The 27,593-nt window shown below is 36.1% G+C and overlaps 1 protein-coding gene across 1 annotated transcript in view; it reads right to left on the bottom strand.

The window, feature by feature from the left end:
* Positions 1–3,516: 3,516 nt before the first annotated feature.
* Nmt (N-myristoyl transferase) overlaps positions 3,517–27,593 on the bottom strand; it is a 34,991-nt gene continuing 10,914 nt past the window's right edge. The window contains exons 5-12 of the mRNA XM_069846783.1: positions 27,144–27,260; positions 20,917–21,087; positions 18,902–19,082; positions 17,316–17,433; positions 15,694–15,839; positions 13,512–13,649; positions 5,417–5,467; positions 3,517–3,798 (exon numbers count right to left, since the gene is read on the bottom strand). Coding sequence (XP_069702884.1) covers positions 5,447–5,467; positions 13,512–13,649; positions 15,694–15,839; positions 17,316–17,433; positions 18,902–19,082; positions 20,917–21,087; positions 27,144–27,260 — 892 coding nt within the window. The 3' untranslated portion in view covers positions 3,517–3,798; positions 5,417–5,446. The remainder of the gene's footprint in view (positions 3,799–5,416; positions 5,468–13,511; positions 13,650–15,693; positions 15,840–17,315; positions 17,434–18,901; positions 19,083–20,916; positions 21,088–27,143; positions 27,261–27,593) is intronic.

A 27,593-nucleotide genomic window follows, 5' to 3' on the forward strand; every position in this document is an offset into this window, starting at 1 on the left:
AAATATAATATTTTTACACTACGAAGATCAATGACCTCTCGTTTCCTACAGAGAAAATAGAAAAATTGGTAGGTACAATCACTAATAAGAAGTATAGACAAATTGTAAGTAGGAATAATGGAAAATCATAATTTATTTCGTAGCAAATTTCTAAGCCACCATTTTAAATGTACTAAATCTCTACAGCATTCCAACATCTCATGTTTATCTATCTCATTTCTCATTACAGGAATTACAAATATACTCGTGTGGGATACATCTGTTTCTTCAAAGTGGAGAGAGAGATATGAGAGAAATATTCAACGGCATGATGCATCAGAGAAGTAGTACAACTTGGATGTCCATTAAAATGAGCAAATTTAAAACTCTTAATTCAAAAGAAAGTCTCAGCACTTCAACATAAATATATATTTACAATTTTAACAACTTTAAAAGGGAGAATGCTATATGTAGTAAAGTAAAACCCTTTACTGATAGAGGTGACATTGATATTACAACAGCAATGTCCATTACAAACAATCACTGTCCACAGCACAAGTCAGAATGTTCAGTCTCTATTGTAACGAATTACAGGCAAACCACTCTCTGTCTTATTAATTTTAATTTGTTCCTGAGAAATCAAATCTTAAAAAGCGTGTGGAAAACTCTCTTCTCATAAGAATGAACATCACGATTCACCAATCAGGCTATCAGGCTCCCCAGTCAGAATATAATTTACTTGGGCACACAAATGCAAATAAATGAGTATAGAAACAATTCTCTGCATATGCCACTAACAGAAAGTTATTAATTATTCAAATTCTCTACACACGCAAGCTTTAACAGATAAAACTTGCTAGCTATGTGTGTAACTGTTATATATTTTAAAAATTGCGGGGAGGGGAATACAAAGATCAATATTAAAGTAAATAGAACTTAATATCACTGACAACGGGACACAAGGCAGACTGGTTCTTCTTCATACTGTACGACACTGTGTGCGTTATCTTGATTTCTAATGGAGACAGGCTGGCAAAATTTTCTGATTCAACACTTTCAACCCAAAATAATTTAATGCTCACATCATAACGTGTTGAAGGATTTTATTAGGATCCGAAAAATATTTTTGTTGGTTTTGAGATTTTAAAGCCAATCAGAAATACAGTAAAACCTCGATAAGACGAGCCCGCTTACTACGCTATCCCGTGTAATACGCTTTTTTTGTCCGGTCCCTGCACATTTCATATATAACACCTTTATAAAATACTCCGTTTGTTGCGCTCAAGTCCCACATAATACGCTGTTTTTGTGGAATATTTTGGATGTAATTTGCAGCAATGTATTTATTTTTATTTTTTTTTTTAATATATTGGGTAATTTACGACGCTGTATCAACATCTCAGGTTATTTAGCGTCTGAATGAAATGAAGGTGATAATGCCGGTGAAATGAGTCCAGGGTCCAGCACCGAAAGTTATCCAGCATTTGCTCATATTGGGTTGAGGGAAAACCCCAGAAAAAACCTCAACCAGGTAACTTGCCCCGACCGGGATTCGAACCCGGGCCACCTGGTTTCGTGGCCAGGCGCGCTGACCGTTACTCCACAGGTGTGGACTTCAGCAATGTGCTGTAACAGCAATGAAACATCTTGGTCATTGAACTCACTGGTGCCATTAACCTGAAAAGTATTGGTATTCGACCCTTTACCTGCACACTTAAATCTTCATACTGCACAATACCCCACTCTCTTGTTACGCTCTCTTATTCGAGTCCTTATCTGCGTGGTTAAAGCCTACATACAGTTACAATACCTCACCCTCTTGCTAACCCTCTCTCTCAAACAACATTCCTCACTCGGCCGTAATAAAATTCTGGAAATTTTTGCTGGGCAGTTTGTTGTCCTTTTGTGTATTGAAGTGTCTGTGAATGTCATTACAATGAGTGTTAAACGAAAAGCCCTTTCTGTGTCGGAAAAATTGGAAATCTTACGAAAGTACGATGAGAACAGTACTCTTACTCAGAAAAAACTCTCTAATTCATTAGGAATCCCATCATCGATATTAAGAACGATAATAAAAAATCGCGACTCAATCACTACAGTTGCGACGTTGTCGGGAAGATATAATCGCAGAAACTGAAGTGTGGTAAACATGAGGACTTGGAGTACACGCACACGGCAAACAACTATAAATGACTTTTTTTTTTCGAAAGAATTAAGTACAGTACATATTGTAAATGTCTTTGACGTACAGTACAGTAATTACATAATGGAGTAATACTATATTACCTTTCATGAATCATGTATTTCAATAAAGAAAAACGCTAATAGATACTGTATAAGAGCTTAAGTCAAAATTAGTATACCTGCCTAATACGCGGTCCCGGTTAATACGCAGTTTACACGCAGTCCCTTGAACAGCGTCTTATCGGGGTTTTATTGTATGTCAATTAAATAGAAGAAAATATTAGTTTTTACAAGCTACACTTGTTACTACACTTCTGTGTGATACACTTGAAAGCAGTTCCCTATGAAGAGATCCACCATTATGTGCTGATGGTCAGTGAATCCGAGTTCAAAACTAGCAGCCCAGATTCAAAATCTCGGTTGGGACAAGTTGCCTGGTTCAGATTTTATACTGAATTTTACTGAAAGCAATTTTAAGGGAAAGAATGGACAACTTGTAAGCAATTGGTCTTTGGATTCATTCCTTCATCAGTATCATCTTTATCCTCATATTAAAAGGCCGCATGGCCACGATGGAGATGTGGTGTCACCATTATCACCATAAAAATGTATGAATTTGTATTTCAACCTGTTCCATCTCCTGGATAGAGTTGGTCCCTCCAACAACACATAAGAGCTCAAAATTAAACCAGCCCAACTCAAGTAGAAAACAAGAGAAAATAATATTATGTACCCTTTTAAGCCATACACCTGCCTTCTGTTCTCAAAATGAAGTTTGTCTGTTCTTGTATTGGCCCAAAACTGAAAAATAGCCATACAAACCACTCAAGAAGGGAAAAATACTTGATATTTCTAATTAATCATGTAAGATTTCAAACTATATCATCTTGATCGAAACAAATTATTCATAAGGCAAATTCATGAAGCTCAATCACATCGGATCACAGAACAAATGGGCACAACTCCTACTTTCAATCCTACTAGTCAAGAATCATATTTCAAGATTCACTTGCTTGGCAAGTGTGAATGGGTTCCCATCTACAAAGCATATCAACCATTTAAACTGAGGAAAAAAACTATTTCTTATTAAACAGCATTTAATACCACATAATAACTCGTCCCCAAAGTAAACAACACTTATTTTAAACGTCAATTTAAAATTATGAATTAGCACTAACATATTTACCATATCCAAAAAAAAAAAAAAAAATGATGATAAAAAAAAAAAAGCTGTAGTAACATGCCACTTTTGGTTTGCACATCTTAGGGTGGTAGGCCTATTTGAAATCGCGTCAATAAAGAAGTAACTCACAAACCAACTTCACTGACTAGTACCCTAAAAAATAGAGTATGTTTTGATTAGTTTTAAATGGTTCATTTATTCTTTACCTACAAATCATATACAAGAACATTCGCAATGAACTACATAGAGTCTGGATGACCCCATGCTGTGCCACACATCAGAAGCAGAGATAAAGAGTAACACCACACTGTGTAGGGCTAGGGCCTACTGACAATACCTCGCAGTAGCTGCAGAGACATGAATGTGTGTTCGTGTGTTGTTTGCAGGGAGACGGAGGAGCCTGTTCTGTAGGCACTGGCACCCAGGCCAGACACTTGCACGCCAGGACACCTCTGCAACAAAATAACCATGTAAATAAATGATACATACTTACAGCTTATTCAGTAGGGTGGAACGAAATAGTAATATGTGTTACAAGAGCGGTATGTTGAAGTTTTCATGTTCGAGGAAAAGTTTGAAAAAGCGAAACATAGTTTAGCTCTTTTAATTTTCGAGAATTGAAAGAAAACATACTGCTCGTGTATCGTACATTATTTTGTGCGAAGATCGTTTATTACATACCTGAAAGAGGAATTTCTAATTAGTTGCAATGAAATCTCCATCTTGGTTTCCGTTCAATGACGGCAAATTTGCAAAACAAAAATATCTATTTTCAACATTGTTGCTTTAAAATGTTTTCTGTGTTTACTATACTCCAGCAGGCCGTGATATACATGTCTTTTTCTTCCCCCAGTCTATAAATGCGAACTTAAAACAAACGGTAAGGTTATGTAACGATTTAGAGTTTACTTAATTTTGCAAATATTTAAAAACAATAATTAACCGTGCAATTTAGGTGAAATTGCAGTGGTAAGTTTCCAATTTATAATTATTACTATATTGAACGTCTCTAAAAGTAATATGTTAAGAGCCTAAAGCAGTAAAATCAATATGTCACTTAAGAGGTAAGAAGAGGTAAACTGTTATGTGTGTTAGGTTGGGAATACTGAATGTGGAATTTTAGACTTTCCGCGGATTGGTTTTGTGCGGAAACCAAGCAAATCCGCACGATCTTGCACAAATTATTTTTTTCAAACTATAATAATCCTAAATACTACACCGTAGGTGAGTTCAGCATCTAAGTTGTAATAATGTCCATTCTTCTAATGTATTTCTTATTGTACTTATAGTATAAGAACTTAAGTTCTATTTTTGAAACTTCTTAAAAAAAAAAAAATTTAACATCAGTTTTCAACTTCATTGATGGTTATTTTTTAATTTTAAATATTTTGGAATGAATAACATTCACATCTTGTCATTCATATTCTATAACAATATGATATTTTAACATTATTCTTGGGTCACCATTAGTATTACTTAAGATATATAATTGTATTATATATATTCTTTCCATAAGATATCATTTCAAAATATTTAATAACTATTCTTTAAATTCATTCTTAATTAAGTTTATAATGAAATTTCAATTTAATACATTAGATCATTTTATTTTTTAACGATGTTGTCTTAAACTTTGCATTTTATAAATTTCATAATTTTGTAGTATATTCAAGATCTTTATACATTCCATTCTCTTGTTCCAGTCGTGGTACAACCACTGAAGATGGGGGAGCATAGCCCCCCCAAACATGTATGGTTTCTAACCAATTTTAATTATTTTATTTTTTATTTTATCAATAAATAGTGTTCAGACAACTGTAATAATTATCTCCATTATTTTTAATTATAATAATCCTAGTTTAATTTCTATGTCAGGATATGAACTTTTCAAACAATCTGTGTTTGAAGAAAGGGTTGGGTAACAAGGAAGAGAAGAAAAATAAGAAAATGAAAGAAGATATAAAATAAAAAGATGACAAACAAGTAATGACAAACCGAAAAGAAAGAGGAAAGTGAGGATAAAAGGAACAATGGAAGAAGAATGAGGAAAAGACAGAGAACTGTACTTACTTTTTTCAGAACTACAGCTTGTTCACTGTGTTACTGGAGCACCAGACCAATCTGAAAGCATATGTCAACATTAATCCATGCTTCAATCTTATTTCAACACTTCTAGAATACAGAGTATCTTCATATCATGCCTGCATAAAACTAGAATACTGTAGTAAGAGTTTGTACAGTACTTCAAAGTCAACATTTTACATTACAGTTCTCCTGCCACTCAGTTGCAATATTTTATTTGATATGTTCTTTCAAACTTATCCCCAGAGAGAAAGAGAGAATAATTACATAATTAATTATTATATGAGGGGGATCCAGGAAAAAACTACCGTTTTGTTGTAATAATTAAAAAAATATATATTTATTTGAAAAAACAAAGTCTGTTACATAACTGAAGCTTCCTTTACTTCTCTACATAATCACCACCTACATTTAAACATTTGTCGTATCTGTTCACTAGCTTTAGAATTCCCGTGTTATACTCCTCTGCCGCCAGTTCATTAAGCCAGGTGTTCACTGTCTTCAACTCGTCATCACTTCCTAAACGCGTACCACCCAGAAAGTCTTTCAGCTTAGTGAAAAGGTGAAAATCGCTAGGAGCAAGGTCTGGACTATAGGGCGGATGATCAAAGATTTCCCAACCGAATTGATCCAGCAATTTTCGAGTTGAAGCAGCAGTGTGCAGGCGGGCGTTGTCGTGAAGAAGCACAACTCCTCTCGAAAGCATTCCTCGCCTTTTGTTTTGGATGGCTCGCCGTAGTTTTCGTAAAGTCTCACAATAACAATTTGCATTGATCGTAGTGCCTTTTGGCATGAAATCCAGCAAAAGAACACCTTTGCGATCCCAAAAGACAGTAGCCATGACTTTTTGTGTTGAGAGAGTCTGTTTGAATTTTCTCGGTTTCTTGGGTGATGAGGGATGATGCCACTGACGTGATTGGCGCTTGGTCTCTAGGGTGTTGTGAGACACCCAGGTCTCATCACCAGTCACAATTTGATCAAGAAAGGCGTCTCCATCTGTGTGATATCGCATCAAGAATGTCAATGCTGAGGCCATTCTCTGAGTTTTGTGTTGGTCACTCAGTTGCCGTGGAACCCATCGTGCACAGATTTTGTGGTAGCCAAAATGTTGCGTCACAATTTCACCAAGCAAAGAACGAGAAATGTCAGGAAAGGCAATATGCAATTCGTCGAGTGATGTGCGCCTGTCTTGCAAGATTCTATCGTTCACTTTCGTCTTCAGGTCTTCTGTGATGAGCAGGGAACGGATTTATATGGACTAAAAATATATGAAATATGTAAATATATATGTAGTTATTTTTACCAAAATATGGAATTAAATATGGATTTTTACCAAAATATGGAATTAAATATGGACTTAAAATTATAAAAAAATGACTATGTACGTTAAATATTGGTACATTTTAATCAAACTAAACAAAAAATATAATGGACGTACCTTATCTTCCAATGTAGTTTCAACAAAACACAATTTTTATTGTCTGTTACCATAACAATAGGTTACAAACATTTCTTTCAAGTGCTGAAAAGTGAATCTTCTTCTATTGTCTCTGAGGATAGATTTATACTGACTAAAAGAGCGTTCGACGTCACAAGAAGTAACTGGTACATAATTCAATTTCACAATGTCTGCTGGGGATAAGTCCAAGTTAATCTTCACTGTTGATTCACCACTCATCACAGCAACAACCTTTTGTAGTTCTTCATATCCAGGGTTTTTTGAAAGTACAGTGTCCACCTTAGCTCTTACTGCATCTGCAACTTTACCTCTACCACGATTCAGTTGTTCCACAGTACTATTTATAATTTCAAAACTTTCAGATAGTGAAAGGTGCCTATTTTGGAGACTTTTGAGCGTTTTTATGATGCATGAAAATGTATGCTGAATGTGAGCTAAGTCATTCTTCACACTTATGTCACAGGTAACTGTTTTCGCAGTATCAATTGAGACTGCATCTTCAGAGTCCAATGCAAGGAGAACATTGTTAATAGAGTCTATATGTTCGGCATAATATTCAACTGCTTCTAGCCATGTACCCCATCTAGTTAAAATTGGCTTTGGTGGCAATGGAATTTCAGGGTACATTTCTTTCAACACGTTAACTCTACTGGGAGCTTTGAGAAATACTTTTTTCACTGATGAAATCAACAAATCTACTTTAGGGAAATTGTCTCTGACCACTTCTGCCACACGATGAAATGCATGCGCCACACAAGTAAAATGAGTCAATTTAGGATATACAACAGATAATGCTTGTCCAGCTTTGACCATATAAGGGGCAGCATCGCTAATAAAGAATAACACATTATCGTACATAATACCCTTTGGCCACAGGATACCCATAGCTTCGTTGAACAGTTTAACTATAGTTTTGTTATTGCACTTTTCTAGAACATCACAATGTAAAAGAATTCGTTCAGAATATTGTTCACTTAACAAACCGATAACTACATTACCAACAAGTCTACCTTCTTTGTCGGGAGTCTCATCAATGGAAACCCAAATTGAACTATCTTTAATTTCATCTCTTATCTTCTGTATTGTCTCATCGTAGATGGATGGAGCATACGTCTTCCTAAGTGTTGACTCATCCGGGATTGTATGTTGAGTATATTTTTCAAGGAATTCCCTGAAGACCTTATTCTTTAGTTTGTAGAGAGGAATATCAGCAGAGATGAGAGAACGGCACAGGTCGATGTTAAACTCAGATCTTACATTCGATGTTGTTGGTTGTGTTAAAAACAATTGTCTCTGCTTGGAATTTAGTTGTTTGTTGGCCTGATGTTTACTAGTTGTAATGTGTTGTTGCACCAGGAACTTTTGTGTAGATGATACTGCACACTGACACAAATTACAAAATAATATTTTATTGTCAGTTGATAAACCATCTTCTTTAAATTCTGAAATGTAACTTGTTAGTTTTGATTTTAAATTGACTGAATGACGTACTTTTGGCATATTTACCGTCTTTATAGTATGATTTACAAAACTGAACCTATGTGTACTCTGACTGGCATTTAACTGTTGAGCTGCACAACTGAAGTCTGTTAAAAATTTTAAATTAAATTAATACAGTTTTGTAACTTACTTTCCCATTGTTGATAGGACTGCTAATTTTCAAATAACTCTGATGTTAAAGGGATTACTGAACATGTGTTTAAATCTCTATTGTTGAAATGTATTTTTAAAAGTTAATGGAATTTTGTTTTGTTTTATTGTTAAACCTAATATAATATGGACTGTTTTATATGAAATATGGAAAATATATGGAAATTAACGAAAATATGTACTAAACTCTAAAATATGGAAAAATATGGAAAATAAAAGTAGGACTTTTCAACCCTACACATTGTGAAACATAAAGATAATGCAAAATATAAATTATATTAGCTTTATAAGTAAATATGTATTTACATATAAATCCTTTCCCTGGTGATGAGTGATGGGCGTCCGGGTCGAGTTTCATCGTGGACATTTGTTCGCCCATTGTTGAACATTTCGCACCATTTTCTCACATTTCTTTCATTCATTACAGTATCACCATACACTTCTTTCAATTGCCGGTAAATTTCTGCAGGTTTCAAATGTTGGGCATTCAAAAATCGAATCACACTCCTCACCTCACAGTCGGCGGGATTATCAATCACGTCGTTCATTTTGAAGTAACACAAAATGCACAATGGCGACTTGTTGCAACCAGTACTCACAACATTATGAGAACACATGTTAAGGAAGCCAGTTGACCTTCAAACAAGGAAGGGGAGTCAGCTGCGTGGAGGGTATGCGCGAACAGTCGTTATTTCCTGGACCCCCCTCATATGAAAGCAAAAAAATAGAGCTTTTCAATTAAAATGATCAGGTTGAAATAGTACATTATGCAACGAGCCTATAATGGTAGTAATTAAGACGCGAGTATGTTTATGAAATGAGCGCGAGTTTCATAATTTTCATACCAGCGTATTAATTACCATTACAGGCAAGTTTCATACGACTTTTTATGCTCGACCATATTTCTAACTTGAAATTATTCATAAGTATTCATGTTATGGTTATGTAAGTGACGAGCGGAACTGACCTTCTAAATTGTGAGATGTGCGCAGACGCGAAAGTATTGATTTTTTCCGAGGAACGAATGTCATTGACCTTGATATAATCTAGAGAATAACATGAACATTAATCTTGATATAACCTGGAAATTGATTTAGAATTGAAAAACGAGATGACAAATTGAATTTATTTAAATATTATTTACAATTAACGCTAATTATTATAGTAACAGAACATAACCTCCTGCAATAGTATTGGATTTCCAGCCTCCGTGACGTTTCGCTAGTTGTCTTTCAATTGCATATCCGAGAATAATCGATACTTGCGCTTTTATAATGCTACAATGGTGATTTCTCATTGGCTGAACAACTGAACTATAATAAATAGGTGTACTTTAATGAGGTGCATTAAAGGGCTACTGCCAGGTGTATAATTACTACATTTCGGCATGGTCGAGCATAAAATTGTACAAGAAATCGCATACATTCACTTGAATGAGATGCATCTGTATTTGACTATTTAGTTTATCTACTAATTTATTTTCCAAGTCTTAAAAAAAATTTAAGACGAATAATTGCCTTAGATTAGTTAAACTAAAAAATTTCAGAATCATATTATATTGAAATCTAATAGTTTTCGTACCTGTTAATAAATTCAGAGTATGTATCTAAGACCTACTGCTACATAATGTTTCCACTGTAGCACACAAAATGGAAAAGGGCCACAAGATAGATTTCAGTGCCACTACCTTCTTGGACAAGATATCAGGTTATTGGGACCGGGTCATCGAAGAAGCCATTAAAATCCAGCTAGATGGCAACAATTTCAACAGAGATGGGGACCTACAGCTGATACAGCATGGAAACCTGCCATCAACATGCTTCAACCACCAGCATACAGCAGGTGGTTTTTTTTTATTGGGTTATTTCACGATGCTGTATCAACATCTAAGTTATTTAGCGTCTGAATGATATGAAGGTGATAATGCCAGTGAAATGAGTCCGGGGTGCAGCACCGAAAGTTACCCAGCATTTGCTCGTATTGGGTTGAGGGAAAACCCCGGAAAAAACCTCAACCAAGTAACTTGCCCCAACAGGGATTTGAACCCGGGCCACCTGGTTTCGCGGCCAGACGCACTGACCGTACAGCAGGTGGTCGTGGCTAGGAACTAACTCCTGATTGGCCAGCAGTGGGAAGCCCTACTGACGTATACAGTAAAACTTGGTTATAGCGACCTCGTTATGTACGACACCTCGCCTATAATGTCAAATATTCTGTGGTTCCAACTAATTCCCCATAAGATAAGCTTTTCTACCTTGTTTAATACAACAAACGTATATGCATCTACCTCGCATATAATGTCGCTTTCAACCTCAGTTTGGAATAAGATTTTCTAAGAACCAAAGTATTTTAAGAAATATTGTGTTTAAATCTGCAACCTGGCAAATTCTTTACTGTTCCCTCTGGAATGCAGGCAGATTCCCCACCTCATTATAATCCGCCTGAATTCATGCGATATTAACAGTACCTGTGTGCAATTAGTTTCGATAGGAAGTTTTCACTAAGTGCACGCATTTTAATGCAGTATGGCCACTAAAAGAAGTGAGTGACACTTTAGAAGCCATTAGAATTGTGAACATTTCTATGAAGCTAGAGGAGGAAGCAGTGAAATTGCAACTGAAATTATGAACATAGAACATAATTTAGGAAGTCTGTATCGGGCAAGTAGAAGACAACAGAGTAAAATGGCTGATTACTTCGCTCGTAAGAAGTTTGGTGAGTACTGAACAAACTCTTTTAGTCAGAATACTGTATTTATAATTATACGTTTATTTTATTATGTTCATGATAGGCTTAAAAGTGAATAAAAAAATCTAAAATAAGCCTAATTAAATTTATTTTTCATTTTCCATCTCACTAAGACTGATAATATGAATCTCTGTTACTACAACACTCGTTTTATAACAACACAATTTTTAAGGTCCCTTGGATGTCGTTATAACCAAGTTCTACTGTATATACCTGTTAGACATGGTCCCACGACACTTCATTCCCTGAAGAAGATGGCAGAGCTAGTCATCGAAAGCTTGAAAGCAAATATCCAACTAACCTGGCTGAGAATCCGAAAAGAGTTATTCTACATCAAACGCCGGGAAAGCCTCAAGTCATACACAAAAATTTATATCCACAACAAAGAATTTATCGATTATTCATTATTTAGATAAGAAAAATTCTCTCACAAAAGTTGCTAATATTTAACAACATTTGATAACACAATCTTTCCTCTGGGGTTACATGTGAGTGATCTGTAAGTTTTTAAGAAGTGAAATGTAATTTAAAGCCAAACCATGGATAAATATATAATAGGATGCGAAACTGCGGTCAACACCATCTGACAGTGGGGGGCTGAAATAAGATGATCAGCGCCCAACGTCGTAGGTGGTGAACATTAGAACTACGTGTTGGGTACATTACCCAGAGTTCTCTATTTATCCGTTCGAGATATTGCTCGAGGATTCGACAAGGAGCCAAGGTGGCAGACAGAAACTTGCTAATAAGTGAACATAAAGTGATATTACGTGTGTGTATAAGCAATGTATGTTAAACAGTGATGTTTATGGACGTTGTACAAATAGTGTTGTTGAATGTATTGTAAAGTAATAGTAATATCATCATCATCATCATATCCCTCACGTATTAGACCCTACAGGATCTGTTACGGTCTCATGCCAGCGCTTTCGTGGTAATAGTCCTATTCATGCCATAGTCGTCAACAGATTCTGCAGTCCGGCTGTTAATATTATGAGACTTGAATGTAATATGGAGTTCCTGTGGATAGGTTACAAGCCTGTCGCACAATAGTCCAGTGGTAGGGCTGCTACCTTAATAGCCTTCTGGACAGGCGTTTATATGGCATTTCCTCCATATGTGTTGGAACAGTTATACCGCTGTGACTCAGTCCCCAGAGCCTCGTCTGTTTAGGAACAGGTTGCACCACGTGAAGGTGAGGTTGGGAATTAGGTAGGAGAGGTGATAGATGGAATGAACTTCACTACCCTTTGCAATAAATTGAACTAAGTAGTTCTTGCAGACTTTTCAATTGCACTGTACAATAAATACCCAAAGAATACAATCCCAATTATCTAACCTTTTGCTTTATTTCTTGTCTCTGTCTGGTTATATTTTAATTGGGTAGTGTAAAATAGATCGTATCTTTTATTTTCCTGTTGGCTCTGGTAAGAATTTTCAGTAGAAGCTGCTGTGAGAAATAAAAATGTAAATGTTTTATTTTAAATTGGGTTAGTTTTGAATATCAATGAGGGAGGGAATACTTTCTGCACAGTTTAACATTTTCGTCACCAGGTGCGCTGCTAAATGCATGGAGTAATTACTCTTTTCGCTACTTGGTGCGCTGCTAGATGTAATAACGCCCCTCCCTCTAGCAGGTGGCAGCAAGATCATTTTCTACAACAGCGCCTCTAGTATGTGTTACGGGAAACTCGGTAAGTTTCGCATCCTATTATATATTCATCCATGGCCAAACCCTGAAACAGCAAATGACAAGAAATTTACTAACACAGTCAAGATATTTTTAAACATTTACACAAGAGAATCAGAAAAGAATTGTGGAGTGTGAAATTAAAACATTCAGGGACAATACAACAATGTACTGGACTACAATGGTCTAATATCAAGAAGGAAAGATTCGTAAAACGTGAAATTGAAATACCAAGTGATAAATAAGGCAATGTACTGGACTATAATGGTCCAATATCTGCAAGGAAAGGTTTGTGGAGCGTGAAACTAAGACAATGTAATGGACTATATCTGAAAGGATGATGACAGAAATGAGGCAATGACGACAATCACGACGATGTCGATGACATAATAATTAATTTAATGAGAACTGAGATATCCTATGTGAACTTTAAAGACCACTTTCCACATGCATACTTAAATATCACACAAATTTTCCAGCACTGCACTGGATACCAAAATGTTATATAGCTATGTAATAGTCCGTGACAGCCATACTTTATTAGGTGGGATAGAAGGACAGCGCCAATTGTACAGGTAGTACTGCAGATTTCCATCACCAATTCCGAATTTTAGCGTCTCAAGAAACTCTTTGTTCTCCATGAGGTCTAGCGCATTGAAAACGTCAAATCCATTCTGGAAAATAAAAGAGATTCATCCAATGAAACTCTGATCACTTCTCACAGTACAGTGGAGCTTTGATTATGTTAATTTGCCCCACAAAATTGCATCAGTTATCAAAATTATACCAGTAAAAGTCATTTTATAGTGGCAATTCACTCTAGAAACAGGCCTAAAACCTAGCAACATAAACACTTTTTAGGTCACAGCTTTGAACAAGGTTCTGCATTACAAGAACACTGTCATGCTGACCTTAATAAATTTAATACAACATTATTAAATCCATCACATTTTCCCTACGGCTTCAACAGAGAACCTTAATAAGACTTATAAAATTCAATAGCCACCAAATCGTGTGTTTTGATGGAATGCCATGTTTTTTACTGAATTTGACACTGATATTAAAAGTCGACATGCTCTTAGATGTCTATATATTAAACAGTAACGCTGTGCTATTTAGCCTTTTGTTCACTAACATTAAAAGTAAATGCTCTATTTTTACCATAATGTTATCACGAACTTTCATTACTTCAATTATTTGAGGCATTTTTTAAGTTCTTCTATTAATAAATTTCATTAAAGTTTATCTTAAACAATGTACAGTAGTGGCATAGAAAACTGGACCAACCCTTGTAGCTGATTTCAGAGCCTTGTTCACTCCAGAGCACGATAGACTGGTAACTAAGACTTTCGTGGTTGGAATCCTGCCTGGGAAGGAAACTTTCGCTATACTGGAGAATTATCACGGTAGCTTTGAACCATGCCATTACGTTTACCACCAAATTTAACTACATACACAATGTTGCCAACATAAGAACATGATTTTGGTCTGTGGTGTCGTTAGAAGGAGAAATTTGTTTCTTTTTCTCTCTACCTCTTTCGTTCTGAACATTACTGAGAGATAGCACCACTGTTACTCTCATCTATTGCGATGATTTTTCCCTGGATCACCAATTTGCTTGGACAACATTTCTACATGGAAGATTAAGACAGATCTTACAAGCGATCTCCAGTTACTAACTTTCAGTTTTTTTGAGAGCAGACTGGATGACAAAATCTTCTAAACCAAATAATAATAACAGGCATTTTTTATATTTACTCCGTGTTTAATTTCCTCCCGAATGTCATTTACATCTGTTACTTTTGCTCCAAGGTACTTGAATTTTTCCATCTTTTCAAAAGATAAATTTCAAATTTTTATATTTTCATTTTCTATGAGCAGTAAAATAAATTTCAATATGAATTGTTGCAAAATGCGTAAAATACATGAAGCGGCATGCGTAATCTTTGTAATACTCATAATTTTCTTCTGTAATGTCAACATTATCTTCGAGGAAAATTTAATAATGAGCTGAAGTACATTTTCCTAGCACACGTAATTCCTGATCCTGAGTTGTTATCGATAGTAGACCCATCTGTGTAGATATGCAACCATTCTTCTGGTGGGTATCTATTAGCATAAGTGTAACCGTTTTTTAAGTGGGCACCAATTTTTTGTTTGTAATGGTGGTTACATCACCCACTCACGTAAACCCCCAGTATGACAGGAGGGCCACACCTGTCGTTGGTTAATGGGTCCATCGGACCTGGCCGGGAGGAGTTTTAGAGTCCACCAACCTTCCTCACAAGCACCACTTGTGGAACATTTCTACGACGTGGCAGGCCAGCGTAAGAGATGAAATAGCATTTCCTCTATTTCTGATGTTGTGGTTATACCGCCAATACCAGAAATTATTCCAGAAATCCCACGTAAATCTGCAGTAGCAAAATTCAGACTGCTTACAGAACACGATTATTTGGCCAAACACTTGAATAAAATAGGAATTTACACAAATCCAAATTGCCCTCTATGCAATAAAGAAGGTGAAATGACTGAAGATCATCTCATAACCTGTGAAGTTCTACCTGATGGATCCACCACAGAGAAATATTGGAGAGCAAGAATGCTAATGGCTTCGTTGCCAAAGCCTGGCATTAGATAACAACAAAAACAACAACATTTTCCTAGCATTCATAAAAGAAAAAAAGTAAAACGAAATTACAGGAAATGTTTACTTACATTTTTGGCAGAAACCAAAGCATCACCCATAAGATCCACCCAGCTCGTTGCTGTGGACACATTGTAAAATGAATACGCGGCCTTCAATGTTTTGTGGACTGGATGGTGCATGACTGTGGATGGCAGAGTGTAGTAGCTCACAAGATCTGTAAAAGAGAGGTCAGTAGACATAATTATTGCCTGAAAGCAGTCATATAGTTTTTTTAGTTGGTTATTTAACGACGCTGTATCAACTACTAAGTTATTTAGCGTCGATGAGATTGGTGATAGCGAGATGGTAAGTGAAACCTCTCATTTACGGACATCAAAGGGACATAACAATCTGTCCGCATCTGGGAGGTGTCCTTCATTGGGAGGGAGGCTCCCCAATCCAAAAATAAATTTATAATATGCTTTATGTATCCCTTCACGCTCTAAATGAAATATATTATTGTAGTTTAATTCTAAATACAGTATACTACAGTAAATTCTTTGCAACTTTGAACTACAGTAGATAAGACGGAAAAAGGAAAATACTCTCGGCTCCACAAGTAAAGAACCCTGGCCTCACACCACTTCTGCACAGATGACAGTGATTGACAGGCCAGTCAAGGGAAGCTGTTGCCACGTTTGCTCTTGGCTGGACTCTTTAAATGTATTTTCTTTTGCAACTGGTTGGATTCTTTCAAAAATGGAAAATTCACAACACAGCATTCTCGGCGGTCTCCTGGCGGTATCTTTGTTCACAGTTTCACTAATTGGGGGAGCGTGTCGGTCAGATTTATGGCTTCCTGAACCCAACCCTGCAACGAAGGTTCTTTACTTGTGAAACCAAGAGTACAGCACTGTGCCATGCAATTTTATTCTAGGTCTACAGTTATGCAGTACTGTAATTTACAGTTTTCAACTTAACTTTTACGTTCAGGTGCCATGTCTCTCGACACTGAACAACTGATTGAAGTGAAGAGAATAATCCTACTAACCCTATCATGTGTCGAATACAATTTCACGATCGCGGAAACCTTGGACCCATCAGACAGGTTAAATTTTATGACTTTGTTTATCCACCCGCGTCCGAGGTAGCCGGCTGGGCTAGTGGTAGCCTATGAGACCCTTATGTTATGTTTCAGTTTAAGGAATTTCTGTACAGTTCTCAAAACTAAATTTTCCATTTTCGTAACACATTAAGTCTTGAAACTCAAGTTCTGTCCGCAGTCAGGAGGTAAAGCAAGCTTTAGGACTATGAAACAGCTGTCCCTGTCCGTGCCTGAGAGTGTCCGTAAACGAGAGTTAAATTTATCATTATTTCTATATTAGTTCAGTTGGGACATAAAAATCTGTTCTTATATGAGGCGTGTCTATATTTTGGAGGTGTCCGTAAGTAGAGGTTTCACTGTATTTGGCGAGATGAGACCGAGGATTCGCCATAGATTACCTGGCATTCACCTTACTGTTGGGGAAAACCTCGGAAAAAACCCAACCAGGCAATTAACCCAAGCGGGGTTTGAACCCACGCCCAAGCGCAACTTCAGACCAGCAGGCAAGCGCCTTAACCAACTGAGCCACACCGGTGGCCTAGTAGTCATATATTGATATTCGCAACAATGCCAGTTTCCACTTGAATATAATATCAATTAACATACCTGTAAGTTCAGTACCGTTATCCACGACAAAGCTGTCCACAATACCAGCCTGTGGCAGAAACCAATGTCTAAAATCTTCTTCAGAGAAAATCGGAGCTAGGTCAAACCTTGTCAAGTACTGAAACAGAAACAAGACAAGTATGTTATTCTGAACAATGACAATAGAAACTCTAAATTTTTCACATCAACTATGTTTTCAAATTATAGTGGAACATCATTTACTGTTTTCATCTACTGACATTTCTATTAATCGTTATTCACAGTAATTTTTTTTTGTTTGGCATTTCCACTCTTCAATAGTTGCCTCTAATGCTCTCTCCTCTCGAAAGAGGGGAGCACACTTGGCTAGTTGCGAAGACAGATGGCCGGCATGTCATGGAACATGAGAAGATCGCATATAAAATTATTTATGAAGGACTGTAGGTCTGAAAAGGAGTTGAGTCTTTGCCCTTGAAATTGGTACTACTCCACTGTTCACCTAAAGAGACTTGGAAAAACACGGAAAGTCAAAGTCAGGATAGCAGGCCCCTGGGATCGAATCCCTGACATCCCAAATACAAGGTGGACAGTGGTATTGTGGTTAACATTGCCACAATATTTAATACAATTTAATTCGATTTCCCTCGAAATTAACATGAGATGCTGTCAGGAATTCAAAAGGATAGCAATGGCAAAGTAAGCTTTTAATAGAAAAAGAAGCATTTCTGCAGACCTCTGGAAAAAGAACTAAAGAAGAAACTAGTGAAGTGCTTTGTGTGGAGTGTGGCATTATTATGAGGTAGAAACATGGAAATTACGACGAAGTGAAGAGAAACACAAGAAGCATTTGAAATGTGGATATGGAGGAGAACGGAGTGTGTGAAATGGAGAGACAGAATAAGAAATGAAGCTGTGCTAGAAAGAGTGGGTAAAGAAAGAGTAAAGCTGAAATCGATCAGGAAGAAAAAAAGGAATTGGTTGGGTCACTGGCTAAGCAGAAACTGCCAATTGAAGGATGCACTGAAAGAAATGGTGAAAGCAAAAAGTTTGGGGTAGAAGAAGATATCAGATGACAGACAACATTAAGATACATGGTTCGTATGCACAGACTAAGAGAAAGGCAGAAAATAGGAAAGACTGGAGAATGCTGGGTTTGCAGTGAAAGACCTGGCCTTGGACAGAACACTATGAATGAAATGTATCCTTGAAATCCTATTAATCATCAACAAAAAAATGTAATTGGGAGTTCACAAGAAAGTATTTTTTGTTGTCACTGCTACAACCACCACTGCTGCCACTCCCACCACCAAAATCTTCAGTCCCACAGCTGCCATTCCGCCGTCGCCGCCGCCACCGCCACCCCCCCCGCCACCCCCCCCACCACCACCACCACCACCACCACCACCACCAATGTAAAATACTGAATGGTTACAACTTAAAAAAAATATTTCTTAATATTTCCAAATTAAAAAAAAATTCTGAAACATTTGTATTACAATTATCCAATTTAGTTAACTGCAAAAATCTGCGAATATATTTTAATATGCAACATTTATCTTTACATTGAATTTAATAATATAATTTCCCAGCTATGAAAAATAAATTACCTCAGCTAAAAGTTTATGAGCCCGCGGAAGGTCAGCAGCGACCATTTTACGAAAGCCAGCTGTCCTTGTCTTCTCCGGAAGCTTATAAAGTTTCAGTGTACGCTGCATGGTCATGTTACGGCTTAAATGCGAAAATTTTACTTCAATCAGCTTTTTGGGATTCAAAGAGCGATGCCAATATCTGAAAGAAATCAAGATAAATTTCACTTGGCTTCAGGATAAGGAAGACAAAATGTGTCCACGGACACAACAACTTTCTTTAAAATGTATACAATCTGTAATAGAAAAAAAACGAAACAAAAGATAAATAAATAAAATATTAATGCTTATTCAATACTCAATATCTTGTGACTGTAAAAACATGGGTATAGTATGATCAATATTCCACGAGTAATATGATAAAACAATATGTTATATTTGGTGTGTGGATAAGCTTCAGGGCTTCTACCGCGTTGTCTTAGTGTACGAGGTAGAAGCCCTGAAGCTTATCCACACAACATGTACACCAGCCGCGGAAGCCTACGCGAACACTTAATATGTTATATTTACTGACATTAACTTATCTGTTACCCATTTCAATATGTATTCTTTTATTAAGTGTGTTTTTTAGATTATAGATTTGTGTAAACATATGATTTCATATTTGGTACGCCATATTCTTACGACTTTTGTTTTCAAAATATCTGTACATTTATCAACAACTGACCGAAAACATTAGTGAATTAAATTACCATATGAATAATAAATTGATGGGTTGTTAACCATTATATTTGATAAGTTTAATGACGGAATAGTACATTATGCAACGAGCCTATAATGGTAGTAATTAAGACACGAGTATGTTTATGAAATGAGCGCAATCGAGTTTCATAATTTTCATACGAGCTTCTTAATTACCATTGTAGGCAAGTTTCATACGACTTTTTATGCTCGACCATATTTCTAACTTGAAATTATTCATAAGTATTCATGTTATTCTTATCTGACTGGGGAGCGGAACTGACCTTGTGCAATATCTCGTAAATTGTGAGATGTGCGCAGACGTGAAAGTACTGATGTTTTTCTAGAAACAAATGTCATTGACCTTGATATAATCTTGAAATTGATTTAGACATTGAAAAACGAGATGACAAATTGAATTTATTTGAATATTATTTACAATTAACGCTAATTATTATTATAGTAACAGAACATAACCTTCTGCGACAGTATTGGATTTCCAGCCTCCGTGACGTTTTGCTAGTTGTCTTTCGATTGCATATCCGAGAATAATCGATACTTGTGCTTTCATATTGCTACAATGGTGTTTTCTGATTGGTGGAACACCTGAACTTTAATGAATAGGTGTACTTTAATGAGGTCCAATAAAGGGCTGCTACCAGGTGTATAATTACTACATTTCGGCATGGTGGAGCATAAACAATATTATAAAAAGGTAAAGGTATCCCCGTAACATGCCATGAAGGCACTTGGGGGGCATGGAGGTAGAGCCCCATGCTTTCCATGACCTCGGCACTAGAATGAGGTGGTGTGGTCGGCATCACGCTCTGACCGCCTTTTACCCCCGGGAAAGACCCGGTACTCAATTTTATAGAAGGCTGAGTGAACCTTGGGGCCGTTCTGAAAGTTTGGCAACGAGAAAAAATCCTGTCACCACCTGGGATCGAACCCCGGACCTTCCAGTCCGTAGCCAGCTGCTCTACCAACTGAGCTACCCGGCCACCCGCATAAACAATATTATATTAAATCAAATTAAAACACGAACAGTATTGGTTTATAAACGATGATGCGAGAATTTGTAAAAAATAATTGTTTAGCTGCACTTCCACAAGGATTGGCACAAGTTAGCTTTGAATTGGAACTTACCCACAGAAACCCCTTCTCCCTTCTTCCTCCACTGCTAGCACCATCTGTATTTATTTAAAGGCTAAAAGGTAATATTTATTCAGTGAACCAAGAAATCTGAACAACACTAGCCTACATACTATAAGGAAGACATAAGATTGTTTCCTTACCTACAAGTTCCAACAGGTTTGGGCAGGACAACACCTGCAGTATACACAGCCTGGAATATGCCTGTGAGGTTAACACGCCGAGTTATCTCTCGAATCAACACAGGTGCCACTCTTTTAGAACGAAGCTTTTTGTGTACACACAAGAAGTTGATTTCCACCATCTTCTGTGAACTATAAATAAAGAAATAAAAATACAATAAAGTACAAGAAGCAAATAGTAAGAAAAGTGTTTGTTCTCATGTGTACAATATCAATATCATCATCATCATAATCATAATCATCATAATCTTCATCATCATCATCATCCTGTCAAGTACTAGTCCCAAAAGAACTGTTACGGCATGAAAAAGCAATTTTCTTGCCATCTTTTCATAGGTCGACCAAGTGACAGTTTTCCATTTGAACGATACTTCATTATTGCCTTAGGGATCCTGGATGAAACCATTCTTGAGACGTGTTCCTTCCTGTTTAACTGATATATGGAGATATAGTCCAGTACTGATAACACATTAAGTTCTTGAAGGATATCTTCATTTTTTCTTTCGATCCCATTTAGTGTAGCCAGCTGTTGGGCGCATGAATCTCATCTCGCAAGCTGTTAGTCTGCTTTCATCTTTTGTCCTTATAGTCCACGCTTCACTCCCATAACATAAGATTGGTCGAGCTATTATTTGATAAAGACGAGTACGAGTTGATTTTTGTACTAATGAAGGTTTGAAAACTCTACTAATGATGCCCATTGATTTGATGAGTTTTACAATTTTCTCTGATAAATCCAAATTTTCAACAAAAGAAAGTTTATATCCTAAATAATTAAACTCATTAACTCTTTTAAAAAATATATATATATATACACACACAATCAAACAATTATTCACATATCAGCCAAAACAGAATTTTCATTAAGTCCTTCATAATACATCTTACAGATCAATTATAGTGTAAATATAGATAATGTTTTACAAAGGCATAAAGTGCTAATCCACAAACATGAACTTCTTTATACATATAAATTGTTATCCTGTTTTCTAATAATATTGAAATCAAAAACATAAACAAGATTAGTACAGACCATAATACATTATATTTTGACAGCATTACATGCCTGAAAAAAATGTATAAAGAATGATGGCTAGTTTTTACAGCCTACATACATTAGAAATGCATAATGAATAATACTGGATGATATGTTTCTGAACTTATGTTCATATTCTTTAGTTTAGTTTCGGTATACTTTGTAGAACAATGAATTAACTTTGTGAGATTTCTTATTAATTTCGTTCATGACTCATTTCACGGCTCTGTTTTAGTTAGGGCTCCTTGTATTACAATACCTTTCAATTATTATTTAATTATGTAATTACTGCTGAAGATGTTCAGAATATTATAATTTATGCACATTTATAAGAGATCTTTTTACAAGAATTGTGGTTGTAAAGAATAATAATACACGAAATGCGCTATTTAATAACCAGACATCGGATTCTAGGGCAAATGCCTATTTTGTTTCTTTAGGAGAAAAGTAAAAATAATTATTAATATTTGTGTTTCATGGAAATTGAAAGGTATTCAAAGAGTTTTATAGTGCCCTAAAATGCCCTAAAACGGTTATTAGAGCCTAATTTGTTAATATTCGCCTAAAAATGCCTAACTCACTGTAAAGTTTCGCATTTTACTCTTACTTTTTATAATTTATACATGCATTCACTGCGAAATTTAAGGCATTTAAAAAGTGGAAAGTTTGCTTCACACCGGCCATGAAACCACTGATAAAGGAAACAAAATTTTTGAATCTCACGACACTCGCAATAGATTTCACCGAATTTAACATGTTTGGAGGCATAAATGCCGACAAAGAACCAACCTTAGTTTTGAAGCAGGCAACAATCACAACATGTGCTGCTACCGATTCAGAGATATACTATACTATAAAAATGACTGTTTTCGGTCTGAAACCGATTAGCTGTACTGCCCTTCAGAGTGTCATAAAATCACAATTTTTGGAGAAAGAGTGTTTTTGAAATATTTATGAAAAGTCGTAAAACTGCGAATTAGTAGGGTAAACCGTTACAAAATATTTAAAAGAATGGCCCTCCTAGTGTTAACACTACCAGGAAATGCAACAATAAGTGGAACTTTGTATTTTTGTCCAATTGAATCTCAATAACAACGGTTCATTCGAATGCTCGTTAACAGTTGCTCTTTCCCTCACCTTATTTGTGTTGAGAAGTTTTGAGCGGTAGGACGTTTTCCTGTGAAGTTTAACGCGGTAATGCCGAAAAATATAAGTGCAAAATCTACATTGATCCGGCAATGGCTAACAGAATATTCAGAATTCACTTATGATGGAAAAATAATATTCTGCAAGATTTGTAGCAAACAGGTATGTAACAATAGTTGAAATATATAAATTCTATTAATTTTAATGAGTAGGCCTATAATATTTATACATTGACTGAGCTATCCTGAGGTATAATTCTTTTTAAGACCACTACACTTTAACCTTTTAAATTCCGATAGTTAAAGTATTTGCAGGTCATTAAAATTTTGATTGTTCGAACCCACTAACTTTGTGATAGAAATACGGCAATACAACAATTAGGATTTTATTTTAATTCAGTTTACTTTACATTTTTAGATTTCGCAAGAAAAGAAGTGCCACCTAAAGCAGCATGTGCAAGGAGCGGCTCATAAGGCTAAAGCTCAGCAGAAAAATCAACTGCAACAAACTTTACTAACACAGCCTACTTCATCCAATCTCAGCAGCAATTTCTATGCTGATTTAACCAGAGCGTTTGTTGCTGCTAACATTCCCTGGAATGCAATTGAAAATCCGGTTTTAAGACAGTTTTTACAAAAATACTGCAAATAAAATATCCCATCTGAGTCGACCCTAAGAAAAAAATACTTAGACAGAATATACAATGAAACTTTAGCTTCCATTCGGGAGGATATAGGTGATTCTTACATATGGGTCTCTGTGGATGAAACCTCAGATCCTATGAATAGGTATATAGCAAATATGGTAGTAGGAAAACTTAGTCCTGATGGACCTTCGATTCCACACCTCGTATGTGTTAAGGAACTTTCGAAAGTGAATAGCCAAGCCATTGCTTATTTTGTAAATAAAGGCCTACAGTCTTTATACTCAGGTAATATAGACGATTCTAAAGTTCTGTTGTTTTGTACTGATGCTGCCTCATACATGGTTGCTGCAGCTCCACTTCTTAAAACATTTTATCCTAACCTCACGCATGTAACCTGTCTAGCACATGGCCTTCACAGGGTTTCTGAAACAATCCGGAATGAATTTCCTCTTGTCAATTCGTTTATTTCTAACACAAAAAAATGTTTTTGTAAAGCCCCATCCAGGATTTCAATATTCAGAGAGAACTTTCCAGATATCCCACTCCCACCTCAGCCGGTTGTTACACGATGGGGAACCTGGATTCAGTCAGTGGTGTATTATTCTAAGTATTTTAAAGAAGTGGTCACAGTTATTGATAAATTACCTGAAACTGATAGTGCAGCGTGTGTGAAAGCAGTGAAAGATTGTCTGAATGACTCACGAGTGAAAAACGATATTGCCTACATAACATGAAACTTTTCTTTCATACCTGCAAGCATTGAACAATTAGAACGTGAAAAACAATCCCTTTGTAGCCAAATAGCAATAGTAAAGGAAGCTCAAGTGAACATACATTCTGCTTTGGGCGAAACTGGGAAAAAAGTTAAAAATAAGTGGGACAACGTATTAAATAAGAATGTAGGATTTTCATTGTTGGAAAAAGTATCAAGAGTGATATCGGGGGAAAGTGTAAATGTTCCAGTAAGTATTGATGTTTCTATTGTACCTAATTTAAAATTTGCGCCTCTCACATCAGTTTCGGTTGAAAGAAGTTTTTCTGCTTTCAAAATGATTCTCAGTGACAAAAGGCAAAGGTTAACTGTGGAGAATTTAGAAAAAATTCTGGTGGTGTACTGTGCAGATAATTATAATAAAGTCTGAGCATGGAACTGAATTTCAATAACTTAAAATGAGTAATCTTGATACCAATAATCATTATTTCATTAGTTTCAATATATTAAATTTGTGCAGCTCTGTTTATAAATATAATATAGTATTCTTTTTTAATGTTTAAACATACTTTTTTGTGCGTATTTTAGTGTATAACTAAAAATTTCAGTGAAAGAAATAAGTATGATACCTTGATGTGCCTAAAATGCCTATTTTCATTAAAATAGAGCCTAATTTTATAAATTTTGAGCTTATTTTAGGCGCCTAAAACTGCAATTTTTAGTGCCTAAAAATCCGATGTCTATTAATAACACAACAATCTTGTTAGCAACCAAATTTCTGCACATTTATAGGACAAAACTAAAATTCTTTCAATCATTGGCTGCGTTCAGCCGGGACAGCGCTAATTCAGCTATTCATTTTTGCTGAGTTACAGCAGCTGTGAGTTCCTGAACGACCATTGCAAAATGTCCGCTGTGTTTACAAAGAAACACGATGCTATTGTTCCGTCTACTTCAGAATTTATGATACCATTGGTTGTTGCTTACCCCCTCCACTTTCGCTGGCTAGCAGCAGGCTTGCAGCGAAAAACATTTTGCTACGAAAAATTGCGGCCGCTATTTCAGTGCTGTCGGCCAGCAAGGCGTTCAGTGCTGTCGCTATTTCAGCGCTACCTCAGCGATGTCCCGGCTGAACGCAGCCATTTATTATCATTAAACACTGCTCTCTTAAACTGACTGAGCATATCAGGAATTAAATCAATAGCTTTCCCAAAATGCTCTACAAAATGTTTCATATAAAATAATTTTTATTTCGAAAAGGAAGCAAAAACGAGCAAAATTTTATGAAACTTTTCTGTTTGAAATATCTAACATAGTAACTCCCTGAAATTAATGGCATTACTTACGATTCACCCAGAATAACACAATAAAATATTATAACTTAATAGAATATTGTGCAAATATCCGATATATTAAAACCTACTAACAGAATTATAAGGCGCAAAGCTGGCTCTATTAGTAGAGCAATAGCACTGAAGAACTCTAATCCAAGCCTGGGTAGAGGAAGGAAATTTCATCTTTCTAAAATGTCTAGAACAGTTTCAGAATCCATGCAGCCTTTCATAAAATTGAGTACAGGTGTTACTTTGGAGCAAAAGGTGGCCAGGGTGTGATTATGACCACATCACTTCTTTCTAGTGCTGAGGTCCAGAAGGTTAAAAGCTTTACTCCTACCATCTGTACATCTGAATGGTTTCTACACAGATCCTTAATACAAAATATTATTTGAATCATAACACAACGATGATAATCCTGAAAAATATCGTGAAATTTCAGTGTGACTCTATATTTTCTTACGTCTTCCTGCTAAGAAAAGATAAAGAAAAATTTCATACCTAACTTTTATTTATTTATATTAGAATGCATGCAGGATACAGTTCTTTCAAATATAATTTTTTTTATTATAGGCCTTTGACTCTTAATACTTACTGATTATTTACTTACTGACGTTTAAGGAACCCGGAGGTTCATTGCCGCCATCACATAAGCCCTCCATCGGTTCCTATCCTGAGCTAGATTAATCCAGTCTCTATTATCATATCCCACCTCCCTCAAATCCATTTTAATATTATCTTCCCATCTACGTCTCGGCCTTCCCAAAGGTCTTTTTCCCTCCGGCCTCCCAACTAACACTCTATATGCATTTCTGAATTCGCCCATACGTGCTACATTCCCTGCCCATCTCAAACGTTTGAATTTAATGTTCCTAATTATATCAAGTAAAGAATACAATGCGTGCAGTTGTGTTGTGTAACTTTCTCCGTTCTCCTGTAACTTCATCCCTCTTAGCCCCAAATATTTTCCTGAGAACCTTATTCTCAAACACCTTTAACCTATGTTCCTCTCTCAAAGTGAGAGTCCAAGTTTCACAACCATAAAGAACAACCAGTAATATAACTGTTTTATAAATTCTAACTTTCAGATTTTTTGACAGCAGACTGGATGATAAAAGCTTCTCAACCGAATAATAAAAGGCATTTCCCATATTTATTCTGTATTTAATTTCCTCCCGAGTATCATTTATATTTGTTACTGTTGCTCCAAGATATTTGAACTTCTCCACCTCTTCGAAAGATAAATTTCCAATTTTTATATTTCCATTTCGTACAATATTCTCGTCACGAGACATAATCATATACAATACTTACTGATTATATATCCTAAGTGTAGCTGGAATTGCACTGATAAAACCTACAAGCCGCCCACTCTTGATCACACGAACGCCGCAGTGCCAATCTCGACGCCATCCAGGAGGTTGTAGCGCCCTGACACACCATAACACACAGTAAACGCTCCTGTTTTCTATTTCTCAACAATATGTCTAAATTCTAATATTGATTTACAACTATTATTAATATGTCTACAAACTGTTTTTCTTACAGTTATGTGACTGATCTGTTCCTTGTCGTTTTCGTGACAGACTGGGATCACAGTCTAGTATATACAGTCACGAAGCTTGAGTTTATGAGGGTACTAGGAACTATAGACTGTGCAGGTACTATTTCGCATTGTCTGTAATGAGGTGATAGTAGCGATCCTAGTGGTTAGCAACTATCTATGGATGCATATTTACTATGTATTGAGCTTCATGACTGTAT

This window comes from Periplaneta americana, chromosome 15, assembly GCF_040183065.1.
Source record: "Periplaneta americana isolate PAMFEO1 chromosome 15, P.americana_PAMFEO1_priV1, whole genome shotgun sequence".
Classification (NCBI taxonomy): Eukaryota; Metazoa; Arthropoda; class Insecta; order Blattodea; family Blattidae; genus Periplaneta; species Periplaneta americana.